The 17,746-nt window shown below is 31.3% G+C and overlaps 2 protein-coding genes across 3 annotated transcripts; one reads left to right on the top strand and one right to left on the bottom strand.

Moving 5' to 3' along the window:
- The first annotated feature begins 768 nt into the window (after positions 1-768).
- On the top strand, positions 769-9,291 carry LOC131637919 (uncharacterized). Its single transcript, XM_058908484.1, has 11 exons — positions 769-838; positions 945-1,005; positions 1,092-1,368; positions 1,483-1,628; positions 2,504-3,465; positions 3,620-4,061; positions 4,197-5,110; positions 5,219-6,439; positions 7,430-7,648; positions 7,743-8,600; positions 8,711-9,291. The coding sequence occupies exons 1-11, from the start codon at positions 769-771 to the stop codon at positions 9,289-9,291; spliced, it is 5,751 nt and encodes a 1,916-aa protein (XP_058764467.1).
- Positions 9,292-9,895: 604 nt separating this feature from the next.
- LOC131637921 (uncharacterized) lies at positions 9,896-12,534 on the bottom strand. 2 transcript variants are annotated; one of them, XM_058908488.1, is made up of 5 exons: positions 12,023-12,534; positions 11,586-11,891; positions 11,107-11,476; positions 10,697-10,828; positions 9,896-10,545 (listed from the first exon to the last, which is right to left on the bottom strand). In XM_058908488.1, the coding sequence occupies exons 1-5, from the start codon at positions 12,302-12,304 to the stop codon at positions 10,421-10,423; spliced, it is 1,215 nt and encodes a 404-aa protein (XP_058764471.1). In that variant the 5' UTR covers positions 12,305-12,534; the 3' UTR covers positions 9,896-10,420. The 2 variants fall into 2 exon arrangements, with proteins under 2 accessions (XP_058764471.1, XP_058764470.1); XM_058908487.1 differs by having other exon boundaries at positions 11,107-11,482.
- Between the last annotated feature and the right edge of the window lie 5,212 nt (positions 12,535-17,746).

A 17,746-nucleotide genomic window follows, 5' to 3' on the forward strand; every position in this document is an offset into this window, starting at 1 on the left:
TCTTTGTAGTTTACTGCTTTTTATAATTTGGATCTGTTAAACAATTCTCCATTCAGGCGTATTATTGTTGTTTCCGGATTACAGAACTCCATTTAATATAATGTTTGTGCGATGGATTGTGTTTTTCATATGATGAACTAAGTATGTCTTTGTTAAATATTGGCATATCAATTAAGTATAATTGATACATATCTGATGTCAATCCATCCTGTGAAATAGTCATATGTGACTATTATTATTTTATCCTACATTTTTGCCATCATTGACTTTTATATCTAGAAATAGTCTGGAATTGTACTTTGTTTTTTGTCCCATTGTTTTAATCCTCCTCAGATGAACATTTTTCAAAGCTTATGCTAAATGATATGTTACATCTTTAAAGCATTAGTTACAATAAGGATTAAAACTCAATATAATTATATAAACCGTTTGAATTTATTAATATATTTAGTTGTTATAATTCTATTTCTAATGGTATATGATAAATGAAAAACCATGCATGTGATAAAATGGATATTTATTGGTAAGTTTAAAAGATGCATCGTATTTGCAAAACATGCTTTTTATTAAGATGAGTAGACTGAGTAATGTCTTAAATATGTTAATTAAGAGATAGCATGACCATAGGTTGCATAAAGGCTGAAACACTACCTATTTAAAATTGAATTTTCATGATGATGCAACAAATCCATCAAATAAGCTTAGGTACCGTGTATACTTTATTTTGCTTGGGAACTTCATTAAAAAAGAATAGCCTTGCAGTGCCTAATGGACATGCTTTCACGTGCTATTCAACATGACCATAGTTATGGTTTCAAGATCTTCATGATAACATTAGGTAGTGTGACATCAAATCAAGTGAGGACCTTTAATAGTTGTGAGAAGCAACCGTATCATTTAGTCTTAGCTATTAATACTATATATCCTCTACTTTGCATGTGTAGTTTTGAAGAGCTCCATTGAAGAAAAACCAGAATATGTCCTCCCCAACTTTGCAAGGGTAAAGTAAAAAAGTTAGATATAACTTTAATTTTAATTAGTGATAAGGTTGGATATGGTTTATAACCATTTATTAGTTTTGTTTTGTACAGTTTTGTTCCACTTGACACTGAAGCACTTTATGCCATGCTTGAGAATCCAATGGAAGAAGATCACACTCCTGTGAGTAATGTTTTATCTGGAGAGGCTATTCAGGCTGTTGAAGGGAGCAATGATACAAAACTGAAGGAAGTTAAAGTTGAGCCAGATGTTGGAGATATTGATGTTGTAGATTCTTCTAAGCTCAATTGTGCAGGTGGATTTTTGCAGAATCACATCTGGTGGGAGAAAAAGATATCTAAATCCCAGAAGAAAGGCAATCAAGTTATGGTAATGATTGTTTTTAACTAATGTTTGTTTGGATTATATATATGTATCAAATAATGTGTTATATGAGACATCTGTACTAGGCAATATAGTTACTGATTAAATTTGTTCATGAAGCAATTTCTAGCAGAAGTGATCCAAAAGGCTCTTCGTCCGGATCAAACATCGTGCATTTTGTTTGATCTCGAGATGTATGACGATTATCAATGTACAATCATGAAATCAAAAAGGCCTTATGTGGAAATGTATATTGGACAAGAATGGTATAGATTCGTTAAGAACAAAAAACTGAATGTTGGAGATAAACTTTGTTTCCACTATGACTCAGAGGTTGAATATCTGAACGTGAGGGTGACAAGACAGAACAAAAAGAAGAAGAAATGAAGTAGAAGCTTGGAACAACGTTATGTGTCTTGTGATTTTATGTGTTAAATGTTATATATAATTACTTATTTGTATATTGTTTTGTATTATGGTCGTACCCTACTTAAGTTAAGGATGTTGTTAGTTTGGTCAAATATTAGGTTGTTATATATGTATCTGAATCATCAATCTACCAATATGTAAGTTAGCAGTTTGGTTGCCAAATATAATTATGTGTGAATTTGTTTTAAAATAAATTATTGGTGTATACTATATATTTTGAAATATTACACTTTGGTTACTGCTATTTAAGCCTTCCCTATATTTCAATCTACCAACCTATTATAATGATGTATGCTATATGACTCACTAATCTATTTAAAACATCCCTGTCATTTTTAATGATTGTAGTCTCTCAATGTGTTCCAGCTACATGTATAATAGTATTAACTTTTTGAATATTAAATTTTTGAGAGTTCCCAATAAAGTATAAATAAAAACGATGCCTTTAACTGGTGTGGCATCCAAATGACCTTACATTTTACAATTAAAAAACTACTTTAAATTAAATGCTATCCAATCCAATTTGGTAGAGAACTACATCTAACCTATACATAACAAAATAAAAAAAAAATAAAGTCAAAACTAATTCAACTTATTAACCTTGCAAGACATCTATTGAATGACTGTTTCACTTCCTGTTCTTAGCTCCGTGAGTTGAATGCTAATCTGTTTTCTTGTGGTAATCTCTAATGGATACATATAATTTCGACAGGAAAAAAGGTGCGGCCTTGGCAAGACGGAAAAGGAAGCAAATTATGAAAGATAAAAGATCGAAAAGGAACAGATCTAATGAAAATACAAACAACTGCAACATATCTTTTACCAACATCAGTAATCCTGCTAACATTCATGTCAGAACACCTCTATCCAATATCACCTCTGCAGTTTTGAATGATAGGAACCATAATTGCAATGCAAATCCAATTGGAACAGTTATGTCAAATGCACATAGAATCAACGTGGGTGTGAGTCATGTTGTGTCATCAAATCTTTTTAGGCAATTCGGTGTTAAGAATCGGTATTATGCCTCTTCACCAATATCTACTCTCAAGACACCAACATCTGCATTAGGCAGCTCCAAATCATCCATTACTCTTGATCATTGCTCCCCACAACAACTTGCTGCGTCTGCAAGGCAGAGAAGGAAGACAATTATGCAACAAAAGGCTAATGTGTCAAATATACTGCGCAACAATATTGTTAACAACTCTGATGGTGATGTGTTGAACACTTCTCCACTCACTTTGAATTCAAATACTGCCCCAAGTGGTATAACCTCCTCATTGTCTAATCAAAGGTACAAAAGTATACATCCACAAACAAGTGGAATTGTTTATTCATCTAAAATACAGTTGAATGTGGGTTGCATTCAGTCGGTGACAACCAATCTTTTCAATACCTTTTCAAACATTGATTATGGAGGTGCCTCTTCATCCACAAGTCATTTACCATCTACTACACATGCAAACATTTCTATGGCAGATGCTAACATTTCTTCAACAAATGCTAACATTGAATGTGATGAGTCTGATGAAGAATGTTTAACCGATGAATATTTCAGCGATAGTTCATGCGAATTCATAAAGGATAACGCTGAGGATGACATATCTTCATGTTCAGATGACGATCAATACTATGATCCTAATTCTATACAAGTGAATGAACCAAATTCTGGTATGTCTCGATTTATTACTTTTAAATTATTCGTCAAATGAATATTATATCTAAAAAATATAGTACAATATACCAATTTCAAATGTCAGTTAATTCAATATGTATACTTTCTGTTACTTAACATGCTATTTTCTGAATTCTTTGATTTACTAAGGTTATTCAGACATCGGTGATCCTGCAATTGAATGTGCACATTGCGGAGCACTTATGTGGTATCAAGAAAAGTTGGACAAACGAAAACATAGTGCAGCTCCAAAGTTTAGTTTATGTTGTGGAAATGGGAAAATTGTGTTACCACTTTTGAAACCACCACCACCATTACTCAAACATTTGTTGTTTGATAATAATGATGTAGACTGTCAAAATTTCCAGCAGCATTGCAGATTATACAACATTATGTTTGCCTTTACTTCTCCTGGAATGAAGTTTGACAATAGATTCCAAACCGGTAGAGGACCACCTAACATAAGAATACAAGGACAGTCTTGCCATAGAATTGGCAGCATGATACCTTTGCCTGGACAATCACCGAAGTTTGCGCAGCTCTATATTTACGACACTGACAATGAGATTCAACATAGAATTAAAGGAATAGGGTATTGCTACTTTTCTTAATAACTATAAGTTTTTATCGAGCATGATGAAATTATTTTCATTATTTCTTTTGGATGTTTAAATTATCACATCAATTCTCAAAACTATGCATACTAACTATTATTTATGTTTTGCAGTAACAATCCCAATATTGTTATAGGAACTGTCAACAAATTGAAAGCTATGTTGGATGAGTTCAACACACATGCTAAATCATTTAGAATGGCTGCAGATAGATTAAAGGATTCTCCTGTGGCTGATCTAAAGTTGAAGTTAATAGCTGATAGGAAAAAGGATGGAAGAACATACAACCAACCAACTGTTTCTGAGGTCGCTGCACTTATCGTTGGTGATGTTGATATAGGCTCTAAAAGGGATATTATTCTTGAAAGACAGAGCGGAAGATTGAAAAGAATAAGTGAGTTTCATCCAAGTTATCTTGCATTACAATATCCACTTTTGTTTCCATACGGGGAAGATGGTTTTAGACTTGATGTTCTACACAGAGAAATAAATGCAAGAAAAAAAGGTAAGCAAAATAAGCTTACCATTAGAGAATGGCTTGCTTTTAGGATTCAAACCCGTCAACATGAAGCTCATACACTTTTGAGGTCAAGGAGGCTGTTTCAACAATTTTTGGTCGATGGATTTACTATGATGGAGTCCCAAAGATTGAATTATATCCGCAAGCATCAAAAAAAACTGCGAGTGTCAAAGTACTCCAATTTGTCACGTCCCGAAGAAACGGAAAACACTCAAGGTGCAGACAAAGGTAAGAGAGTAGTTTTACCTTCAACGTATGTTGGAAGTCGGAGATACATGGAACAATTGTATTTTGATGGGATGGCAATATGCAGTCATATTGGTTTTCCGGATCTTTTTATCACTTTTACCTGTAATCCAAATTGGCCAGAAATTGGAAGGTTACTTAAAAAAATTAATCTGCAACCTCATGATCGTCCAGATATTATATCAAGGGTGTTTAAAATCAAGTTAGATGAGCTATTGTCAGATCTAACAAAGAAGCATGTCTTAGGTAGAGTGGTTGCATGTAAGTGTCATTTACTACTTAATTTTCAAGTTCTAATTAACTTACTTTCTCTATTTATATTTAATATCTTTCATATACATCTTCTGTTACTAATATTAATATTTTCAGATATATACACAATTGAGTTCCAAAAGCGGGGATTACCACATGCACATATTCTACTCTTCATGCATCCCTCGAGCAAGTATCCCACTCCAGATGACATAAACAATATAATTTCAGCAGAGATACCATCTGAAGATAATGATAGACAGTTGTATCATTTGGTCAAGACACATATGATTCATGGGCCATGTGGTTTAGCAAATCAGCTATCGCCTTGCATGAAAAATGGGAAGTGCTCTAAATTCTTTCCCAAACAATATCAGAATCAAACAGTTGTTGATCATGATGGCTATCCTATGTACAGAAGAAGGGAAACTGGAATTACAGTGATGAAGAAGAATGTGGTTCTCGATAACAGGTACGTTGTTCCTTATAACCCATTTCTGTTGAAGAAATTTCAGGCTCACATCAATATGGAGTGGTGTAACCAGGGTACTTCAGTTAAGTATTTATTCAAGTATATTAACAAGGGGTGTGACAGAATTACCGCAGCTATTGTCGATAATGACACAGACGGAAATTCTATTATTAGAAATGTTGACGAAATCAAGCAATATCTTGATTGTCGATATGTATCCCCAAGTGAAGCGTGTTGGAGGATCTTTTCATTTCCTATTCATGGCAGATCTCCTGCAGTTGAAAGGTTATATTTTCATCTTGAGGGCGAAAATCCGGTTTACTATACTGATCACGAACTTATAGATGAAGTTCTCGACAAACCGAGTGTGAAAGAATCAATGTTTACCGCTTGGATGGAAGCAAACAAGACATATTCAGAGGCGAGAAATCTGACATACTCTAATTTTCTGACCAAGTTTGTTTATGATAAAAGATACCGACGATGGAGACCACGTAAGAGAGGCCATACAATTGGAAGATTAATTTGGGTTCCTCCAAGTACCGGTGAGCTGTATTACCTAAGAATGATGCTTACAGTTGTCAAGGGGCCGACATGTTATGAGGATATTAAAAAAGTGGGTGGAATAATTCGGGATAGTTTTCGGGACGCATGCTTCGAAATGGGCTTTCTTAATGATGACAAGGAGTATGTTGCAGCCATAAATGAGGCGAAGGATTGGGGTTCTGGACATTTTCTGAGAAAGTTATTTGTCACAATGCTACTGTCCGGAACAATTAACAGACCACGTCATGTTTGGGAAAAAACTTGGAGGACGTTATCCGATGGTATTCTTTATCAACAAAGACAAGCAACAAATAGAAGAGGTACACTTCCAGTTTTTAAAATATTTACCGTCAATTCATATATATTTAAATAGATGATGAAATGGTGTTACTATTACATTTAAATATCAACATGATATGGCATATAACTTTATGATTCAAATGATAAACTGGAAATTCACAATTGATGGATACATTCGTGAGTTGTAATCTATGAAGCCGGGACTCGGACACGGACACGGGACACGACACGGATACGGACACGAGGACTCCGCTAATATAGAAAACATAGGACACGGACACGGCTATATATATATTATATATTAATATAATAATGCAATATATGAACACAATTTATCAAGAGTTTAAAACGAGAAGCAAAATTTATATATATTTAAACTTAGTACTTTCAATCAACAAAAAAAAAGACATAAATTCACCAAAACAAAATAATACAAACCGTATCATAGTCACTTCATATTGATAAAATCAGCCTCTAAACCGTGGAATAAGAACAAAATAAGAATCCTAATTATGTTATTTTTATAGTGGAGAAGTGAAGTAAGAAAGGTAAAAAAACCCTATTATTTTTATTAATAAAAATCTAATAATTATTGAGTCGAGCCTTTTTTTTATAAAAAAAATCTAAATTTTTTTGAGTTGGGTGTGTCCTTTATTTGAAACAAGGTGTCGTATCCGTGTCCGCTGCAATTGAATGAGGAAGTTCATTAACAGTTTCATATATACCATAAAGTTCTAAAAAAATTTACTCCATTCTGCTGCTGTATATCTTGATGCAGCCGGGGGTTATAAAAATATTGATGTACATTTTGCTGCTATAAACATATTTATTTTGCTGCTGCCAGTATATATTATATGATGCTGTTGTGATGAAATTGTATTACAACATTGTCAAATATATACTCAATGCTATTGACCTTTATCTATGCGGTAAATTTCTCTAATTTGTAAATTTAGGTGGTTTTTATCATTGTCCTGTATGATAATAGTTGTATGTATGTTTTTTAATAGATATGCAGTTGTCAATAACTGAGTTGAAGAATTTGACACTCATTGAGATTGAAAATATGTTGCAATCAAATAGAAGAAGTTTGCATGAATTTAAAGACATGCCATATCCAGATTCATATGTCACACGACACGTGGGAAATAGACTGATTTGGGACGAACGTAGTTACAATATCCACACAGAACAACAAAATTTCCAGAATCTGTTTCGCGCTCTTACAGGTGATTATTATAATTTGTTTTCAAAAACTCTGACAATTAGAATCGGTTTATAACTAAGTCATACACATGTTCATGTTTGTATTTTATTTTATAGACGAACAACGTTCAATATTTGATACAATTATGAAAGCTGTAGAGAAGCAGAGAGGAGGGGTATTTTTCCTACATGGTTATGGAGGGACCGGTAAAACTTTCATGTGGAGAACATTGTCAAGTGCACTCCGGTCACAACAAAAAATTGTCCTTACCGTTGCTTCAAGTGGCATAGCTTCTTTATTATTGCCAGGTGGAAGAACTGCTCATTCTAAGTTTAAAATACCAGTCCCAACACTTGACAACTCCACTTGCAATGTTGACAAGAACGACGAATATTCCCAGTTATTCGAAGCAACCGATGTAATAATATGGGATGAAGCACCTATGTCTCATAAGAACTGCTTTGAGGCATTGGATAAGACACTCAAAGATGTCATGACCAAATACGGTCTTGCAAAAACAATCTTTGGTGGGAAAGTTGTTGTTTTTGGAGGAGATTTTCGTCAGATACTTCCTGTTGTTCCAAGAGCGGGGCGTTCTGATATTGTCCATGCATCCATATGCTCATCATATGTGTGGGACTATTGTCAAGTGCTAACACTGACAAAGAATATGAGGCTGCAGCAGGGAAGAGATGATACAAGTTCTACTGAACTAGCAGAATTTTCAAAATGGATCTTAAATGTTGGGGATGGTAAGCTATGTGAACCAAATGATGGCTTGGTTGATATTGAAATTCCTCAAGACTTATTGATATCCAATTTTGATGATCCTATAAAAGCTATTGTTGAAAGCACATACCCCGATTTGGTTCACAATTTTCAAGATGTTGGATACTTACAAGGAAAAGCTATTCTTGCATCAACCATTGAAGTTGTGGATAAAATCAATCAATATGTACTAGACATGATACCAGGTAATATAAATTTATCTTTAGTCTATATATATGCATACAACATTAAAAAAATGGCATTTCATGTTGGTTTTATTATACTACTATAGTTACCACTTCATTACATTTTATAGGTGAAGAAAAAGAGTATCTAAGCTTTGATACAATTGATAGAACCGACACAAGTTATACTGAAGCTTATGAAGTTCTAACTCCAGAATTTCTTAGTAAACTAAGAACATCCGGCCTTCCAAATCATAGGATCAAATTGAAAGTCGGTACCCCTATCATGCTAATGAGAAATTTGGATCAAACAGATGGATTGTGCAATGGAACAAGGTTAATTGTTACAAGGTTAGCAAATCACGTCATTGAGGCTAAGATTATGTCAGGAAAGAACATAGGTAACATCTTTTACATTCCTCGAATGTCTATGTCACCATCTGAGTCACCGTGGCCATTTAAGTTGATTAGGAGACAATTTCCAATCATTGTTTCTTATGCAATGACAATTAATAAGTCTCAAGGTCAATCGCTTGATAATGTCGGGTTGTATTTGCCTACACCAGTTTTTAGTCATGGTCAATTGTATGTTGCAATTTCAAGAGTTACAACCAAAAATGGTCTTAAAATCTTAATACATGACAAGGACAATGCACCGTGTTCGACCACTACGAATGTGGTATACAAGGAAGTCTTCCAAGCCCTTTGTTAGTTGGTAATACTTTTCACCTCTTCCTTTGTGATACAAATTATTAAGTCCCATTATTTATATTATGTGTTTAAATACAACTTACTTTCATTTATTTTTAAAATATGAGTTCTACTTAATTAATAATTTGATACATTTTTTCATGCAGATATATGATGTGTGCTGTTGTTATTGGTTGCATCCTTTATTGACAACATCAAATATGGAATAGACATTATCGATATCTTTATATTTGCACTTATAAGACATAAAAGTTTATGTATTATTAGTAATAGACACTGGATATCTTTACATTTGCAGCTCATCTCAAATTTGTTGTTTAATATATTATTTATTCAACATATTTGATTTAATTTTGATTGTTTTTAAATAAGTTAATTATGATATAAGATAGAACTTTCAAAGTAATTATTATATCATGTGATATGAATTCCCTACGCGACCCGTGCGACAGCACGGGTTTCTTACTAGTTGTTAATAAAAAACTCTTGTTCTCATAAGACAATTAAGGCAATTTGATACCTCTTTAATCATAAGTAATTTAAATTCAAAAAAGTAAAAATAAATAATGGAATGCACATAAAAGTAAAGACAAAAAAACAATGCATAACTAAAATTCCTTGTATTATTATTTATATAAAGCAATTAAGGTGGACAGGTTGGCATAATCAGATTTCCAACAAAATACATAAGGAAGGGAGCTGTAATACCTCTGCAAATCTGCTCCATTCCTTTCCTAATTTCTCCATTGTCATTCCAAACCCATTATTTTTATTTCTATTACTCTATTGCCCTAATAACACCAAACAAAAACAAAGGCAAAAAATTGACCCATCCACCATTTTTGTCTTTCCTGCAGAGACTTACCATAACTCTCCATCAAAAAAGAACAAAAGTAACTCATATCACTGCATTTTCAGGCTGTCATAACTGCTTTACTTTTTTATCCATAAACTCCTAACATTATTTTTTAACTCAAAAAAAAAAAACTAATTTTCCTAACATCTTCACCCAAAACTCACTCCCCTTTCATAACAACCAAAAAACTATTCCTTCTCCTATAAACTATTGTAACATCAAATCCCTTAAAATACTCCCAAAATCCCTACCCCATTTCTTTTTCATCATCACATCAGTAAGTCCACTCCTTAGGAAGGCTGATTTCATTGCTCACTGCTGGCTGTGGCCTGCTGATGTTGTTGTTGATGTGCTTCTGATTTGAAAGGCCATAATTACCCCTATGCCTAGGAGGGACTACTGCATATACACAAAAGTCAAATTATTCAATATTCAATAAACTCATTTTAAAATATAAAATTGCAGATCATAGGGGGAGTGATAACTAATACTCTACACTCTCTTAATCAATTAATTAGTTATAATTAGAATAATTAAGTATTGTTATTACCATTGTCCACATTAGAGATGGAATTAAACCGATGCAAATGCAAGTGCTGTTGCGGCTGCCCCACTACATATTCTTCAAGGTTCAGATTTAGGGCTTGGGCCACTCTAGCTGGAACCAGCGCAGTTGAACATACTGCAAAATACCAAATCACAAAAATTGGTAAAGTTATTAAAAATAATTATTAAAATATAAACAATGAAAGGGGTGAAAAAGCTCTATTAGCATACAAATAGCACAAAAACATTTACAGCTAGATTCAACATTTTCAAACAATCTAAAATATCTTTAGTAATGATGTTCAACCACAACCACCACATTAAATGTTCATGACATGAAAATGAAGTAAAAAAACGTACAAAGCAAGATTTCAAAATTAAAAATAGATAAAAAAACATGAAAATAGCATTCACCTGGTTTTTTCCGTGATTCAGCAGGTCTATCAACACGACGAGGCAAGAACACGCCAGTGCCAGCACTTTCCCTTCTCCCAGAACCGTTACCTAGAAAAACAGCTCTCATTCCAGACCCAAACTGTTGATTGTTAATCTGTGACTGTTGTTTGGCTGGATTATAAAACTGTTGCTGTTTGGCATGTTGAAGTGTTGGCCATGCAGATGAAGACAAACCTAAAGCACCAGTGTTTGTGTTTCTCATCCTATCAACACTATTAGCATCAACAATAGGGTTGGTTTGTCTCTGTTCGAATACACCCCCACATTGGTTCTGAACACCACCCCACATTGAGTTCTGTTGTTTTGCTATTTGTTGCTGCCTCAACATCTGCAGCTACGTTAACAAACAAACAAATAAATAAATACCTTTAGTTATTAAATAGTACATTAAAATCAGAGTAATACACTATTAACTATTAATGAAAATTAAAGCTTACTTGTGCAATTTGCAATTGCTGGTGAGAAAGTGAATGCTGGTTGAAGTAACCCATTTCATGATTAGTTGAAACAGTGTTGTTTTTGGAGGGTGGAGTAATAGGGGAAGGTTTATAACGTTGCTGATTCAATCTCATCCTTTCTACTTCCCCTGCAGCCGCATGCAGCAGATCCCAAGTAGTCTTTGAAGAAGAATCCTCACAAACACCATTAGGACTTCCATGGCTAGAACTTGAACCTCTACGGCATCTACAACCACTCCCGAAAGCACATAGTGTAGATTGTGGTGAGCCTGACACAAAACGGCCCTGCAAAAAATAAACAATAAACGACAATATAAACATCAAAACGCAAAAACCAATAAGAAAAAAACGGTGGGAAGAAAACGTATAAACCGTTGTAAAAAAAATGAATGAGGAAATAAAATAAACTTTCATACCAAGTTATTATCAGAGGCTTTGGAATCGACTTGGAGGGTAGAACGAGCCATGCGACGAGTTAACTCAGCCATGTGTTTCTCATCCTCATCGCTTTCTGTTTCGCTTGAACCGCTGAGAGAGTCGCCAGGGGAACTGAAATCAGAAGAAGCAAAACCAAAAGATAACTCAGAGGGGAAAGGTCTGTGTTTTGAGGAAAATGGAGGAGTGGTTAAGTTGTCTTCATCGTCGGAGAGAAACTGTAGCGGCAACCAGAACTCTCCGTCGACTAAGTTATCAGCCATAGCAAAAGATAAAAATAAAACAGAGAAGAACAAAAACAGAGAGAATAGAGATTTGAAATTTGGGTTTGATGAAGTGTGAAGGGATTTTGGTGGGTTGTGATTTGTGAAGGGGATTTAATAGGAAGAGAAAAAGAAGCTATGTGGAATGTGTGAAGGGACCCATGATTGCAAAAATGTGAGACATGGGAGAGAGAAAAATGTGAGTGTGTGTGAGAGAGAGTGGGAGTGGGAGTGGGAGTGGGAGAGGGAAGAGTGTGTATTTGTAGAGAGATGCTCACATGAATTAAGCGGTGCTGTATTTTTCACGCGGCTTCAGTAGTAGTGTGTTTTACACGCGTTAAATTGGAAATTACTTGTGCAACAATAAATTATAAAAGGTATTTTCGTATTTAATTATATAAGGTAGTATAAGGAAAATAGAATATATCTCACTAATAAAAAATAGTTTTACAATAAGGATGAGTCATGTGTACTCTGTCAATTATATTTATATTAGAAAATTATTTTGATGATTCGATAGTTTTTTTATTGAATGATAGTATAAATAATTTAAAATAGTATGTGCTGATTAAATATATAATTTATTTTTAAAATTTGAGTTTAATTATTTATTATTGTAAATGCATATAAGTTTATTTATAAGTTACTAGAAAGGGAGATTATTGGAAAAGATAATTATCGAAAAGGTAAGGAGGTAATCGAGGCGCTGCGTTGTGTTATCTTCATAGCGGTTGAGCAAGTAACGCATCGCTACAGTGGGACCCAATAAACTTCCAATAAAATGATTAATTTTGGTAAACATGATTTTTCACTGAATCTAGATTTATTTTATTTAATTTTTACGCGGATTCATTTATATTCTTTTAATTTAATTCTTTTGTTGGGGGAATTTTAGCTTTCTGTATTTTGATGTCCATTTTTTTGTAAAATCAAATTTGCCAATTAAGATATAATCTAGAAGAAACAAAATGAAATATACAATTACAAATATTTTTCAATTTAAAATTACATATTATAAACAAGGAATAATATTAAGGAAATATTAAGAATACTCAAAATCGCTAAATGAAAAATTACATATTATAATGTAACTACATCTAGAGTGTATATTATTAACAACTATATTCTTTAATTTGTTTTTGTTGCGAAAACAACCTTAATAAAATCTTAGTTATGTTTGTTGTTAAAATATAATATAAATATATATATATATATATATATATATATATATATATATATATATATATATATATATATATATATATATATATATATATATATATATATATATATAAAGTTTATAGTTTATAAAAAAACACACCAAAAAATATGATTTTTTTTTAATTTTAATTTATTTATTATTTATTTCATTATATATATAATTGTAATAATAAAAAAAAAACACCAAAAATATAATAGTATATTAATCAAATCAAACAGTAAAAAATTCATAATATTATTTTAATTATAAATTATTTTATATTTGAGTTTTTTACATTTTTTTATTTTCTTAAATATTTTTTATCAAATTATAAATAAATTTAATCTCTTAAATTTAAGGTGTGGTGAAACTCTCGCACTTGTGCAAGACTATATATATATATATATATATATATATATATATATATATATATATATATATATATATATATATATATATATATATATATATATATATATATATATATATATATATATATATATATATATATATATACACGTGTGCGCCTGTTACTTAATTTTTTTAAGTTAAAATAAAAGATATTTTATAATATCAATTGTTAGTTGGTCCAGTGGTGATTGATACTCGACTTGGTATGGAGAACCACGGTTCGATCCCCCGCAACTGCGATTGGGGCTTGACCCACTTGATACCAGAGTTGTTCCCTCGAACCGGACTAAACCGGCGGTTACAAACCAGAGAAAAAAAAAAAAGATATTTTATAATTTTTTATTTCAAGATTAATTTATTATTTATCTCTTTATATCGCGCAAATAAATATTATGTTGTCACTTAAAAACTTTAACCCTATAATTTAAAGATATTTTTATATAATTCTTATTTATATGTTTGTTTATCTATTTATTATTTATTTTATTATAATTCATAAATTATTTTAGTTAATTAGTAAAATTTTATTTCTCTTATAAATATTTGTTTTTATTCTTAATGTTAGCCATTTTTTAATTGAAAAAATTATAATTATTTTACTAACAGGTTAGTTTTCTTTTTTATTTGCTAGTATTTTTTTTTAAAAGGTGTTTATTATAATTATAATTTTTTTAGAAAACTCTCGTATAGAGGAATCGAACAACGAGTCATATCAAAGGGGGTATGTTAAGTTAAAATTAATGGTGAAATTTTGCATTGGAAATACAAGTTAACTCAAGTGCACCTCAATGATAAAAAAAAATGCATTGCGCTTGTTCCTCATTGCCTCTACAACTGGCTCATGGGCTTTTTGTAAAAACCCATTTTTTTCATAAATATTTTAATCGATTCTATAATTATTTTATGGAAAATGCTAATCAGTGCCCTTGGGGCACTCTTTAAGTGATAAGTTTTTTTAAAATGCGTGTATTCAACAATGTACTACCTAAGAATTTGACAATAGTAAAGTGTAAAAGTTATGGGATATCCCAGAGATAGTAATAAGGCAAAAATAAAAAATAAAACATCAACTGAAGAGCCACCTACTGTGTTGGCCCAATGATTACAGGCACCGCAAACACAAAAATCACAAGCATCTTAACTTTGATTTAGTTAATTTGAGATTATAGCAAAATGTTCTTTTTGGTGTAATTTGAATATGTAGGCATATCCTTTTTGTTATTATTGGATGAGTAGTGGTTTGAATATGTAAGCACATAATTTTTGCTAATACTTGATGTGTAATGGTATGAATATATAAATAAGTTTATATGTGTAACATATGATAACACTTATGTGTTATATATGAAATGATTTATGTTATAAGTGAAATAGTCTCAATTACAAATCTCAATTTTAACATAAACAATACTTATGTTACAAACACAATTACATGATAGTGAATTAACATGAAGATAATCACAAACAAAATTACAAACAACACTTATTTGTTATATATGAAATGATTGATAATAAGTTATATGACAATGAATTTACACAAATATAATTTTCAAAATGATAAGATTAGCGTGACAGTGTCAAAATGACAAAAATAAAACCCCTCATTAAATTAATTCTTAACATAAACATGATTATCAAAAATATATTATAGTAACATAACAACAATAATACAATGACCAACATCACAATAAAATTTCATTAATTTACAAAGGTTTTTGTGATCGACAAGATAATTAAAACCCACGAAAAAAATAATAAATAAATTAAAATTGTAATCTTCTTCTTTAGGTCATCATCACTCTTCTTCACTAATTCATCATTCTTCTTCAAATCATTAATATTCTTTAATTGTTAATTAATCACTTCGTTTGAACGATTTGTCGCCTCCTCACTAAAAAAGGAACATATTTTCCTTCCTTGTAACGGAATAATACACAAAAGAAATATATAATCCAAAAACTAGAGACGGAAAAGATGAAGACATTAAGTAAAAATTAGGGATGAACATATACCTTGTGTAACCCAAATCCATATAACCTTCAGTCTAGATTCTCAAATGTCCATGCAATTGCTAGTGGATAATCTAACCCACAAGAACATTGCATCATTATCCTTCTAGAATAAGAGAGATTACTCAATATTAAAATTGATTTAGAATATACTTGTAGTGGAGACAAAATGAATGGTGTTCAAGAAGACACGAGGTTGAAAAGGGGTAGAATAATGCATTGGAAGATGACACGGTAAAGAGAATTAAAAATTACAGGTTTCTAGGTAAAAAAATGATGAACATGATGAATATTGCGAAGGAGAAACAACTTTCACTTATTTAATTTTGAATGATAATGTTTATTTAAGTATTATATAAGTTTTGTTTGGTAAAAAATGACTTGGAAAATTCATTGATCTAACTAGAACATTACAAGTCATCAATTAATTGCCACATATTAAAAAATATTTCACATCAACGCTTTTGTTTTTTAACCAAAAATTACGGTGCATGATGTATTGAACATGTACTTGAACTCCGGGGTATATGGTTCGATTCTCACGAAAGACAAAAACTCTATTAGATAGGGGTAGAGAAGTTTGCGAGGTGACAGTGTCAAAAGCGCAGAAGGCTAGGGCTGTTACACGAGACCTTAATTGTTTGAAAACAAATTAGGAGTACTAATTTCGTGAGTAAAATATAACATGGGAACCATAACCATAATTTAGCCAAAACTATAATTTTAAACAAAATGTAAGTAATAATATATTAAATTTTAAATCATATTATTTTAAACCATAATTTATAATCATGTTTTACCATATATCTAATTTTAAATCAAATAAAAGTAAAATCTTAAAATATCAAAAAAATATGCACGCTACCATTTATTCACATATATATCTAGTAACTCTTTAATTAAAGAACAAAAAAAATCTAATATATAATTATTAAATATATTTTGAAATGTGCTATTAAAAGATTACTATTCAACAAATTTCTAATTTATTAAACATTTACCAAATATATATTATAACTTTATTTGTATTAATTCTCAAAATAAGTAAATAAATAATTAATTGGATCTCATTAAACATTCATAATCTAAATAAAATAATATAGGTTAAATTACAATTTTGATCCCTAAGTTTAATATGCTCATGAAATCAATCAATTTTATTTTTAAACAGATTTGGTCTCTCTTTCTCTATTTTTAGATAAAAAACATTGATGTGGATTTTCTTTAATACGTACCGATTAATGGTTGACATGTAATGTGACATGGGTCATTTTATAAAACATGTCATTTTCTATTTTTTTTAGAATAAACTTTATACTAAACTAAAACAAATTTAAATTTAAATAAACACTATCAATAAACATTAAATAAATTAAAACAAATTAAAAATGAGATAAACCTTAAATTTTAAAATAGAACGTTGGAGATAAGAATGTTAAGGAAGAACGATGCTCAAAGAGGTGATGATCAAAGATGAACAAACTCGAAGATAACTAAGTTTCAAATAAAAAACCGAATAATGTTATGAAACTGTTTCCAATTGGCAATTATTTTCTGGATTGTTTTTTTGAATTAGAAGCCTAAATAATTTTCCACTAATTGATTGAGACTCGTTTTTGCCTCTAAGTAGATACTTTGGAAATGTTGGCACCGTCATTAAATATTTTGTACTGTTATTCCAAGACTCTATCTTTGAAGTAACGGAGGAACAAGGATACCATCTTTGTTTTTCATTTAACAATTTATTAGTCTCTAACTATGATATTAACTTATTTGGAAGGGTTTGAAAACCATTTCCCATAGCATTTCCACCAAAGGGAT

This window comes from Vicia villosa, unplaced genomic scaffold (assembly GCF_029867415.1).
Source record: "Vicia villosa cultivar HV-30 ecotype Madison, WI unplaced genomic scaffold, Vvil1.0 ctg.002110F_1_1, whole genome shotgun sequence".
In the NCBI taxonomy this organism is placed as follows: Eukaryota; Viridiplantae; Streptophyta; class Magnoliopsida; order Fabales; family Fabaceae; genus Vicia; species Vicia villosa.

What these genes read in the sequence shown, in the direction of transcription:
- LOC131637919 (XM_058908484.1), top strand. Translation starts at nt 769, where the DNA reads ATGGACATGCTTTCACGTGCTATTCAACATGACCATAGTTATGGTTTC. An exon ending in GATCTTCATGATAACATTAG is followed by an intron (nt 839 to 944) that starts GTAGTGTGACAT and finishes TTGCATGTGTAG; the next exon opens with TTTTGAAGAGCTCCATTGAA. An exon ending in ATGTATATTGGACAAGAATG is followed by an intron (nt 1,629 to 2,503) that starts GTATAGATTCGT and finishes TAATTTCGACAG; the next exon opens with GAAAAAAGGTGCGGCCTTGG.
- LOC131637921 (XM_058908487.1), bottom strand. Translation starts at nt 12,304, where the DNA reads ATGGCTGATAACTTAGTCGACGGAGAGTTCTGGTTGCCGCTACAGTTT. An exon ending in AAGCCTCTGATAATAACTTG is followed by an intron (nt 11,892 to 12,022) that starts GTATGAAAGTTT and finishes TATTTTTTGCAG; the next exon opens with GGCCGTTTTGTGTCAGGCTC. An exon ending in AGCAATTGCAAATTGCACAA is followed by an intron (nt 11,483 to 11,585) that starts GTAAGCTTTAAT and finishes TTGTTAACGTAG; the next exon opens with CTGCAGATGTTGAGGCAGCA.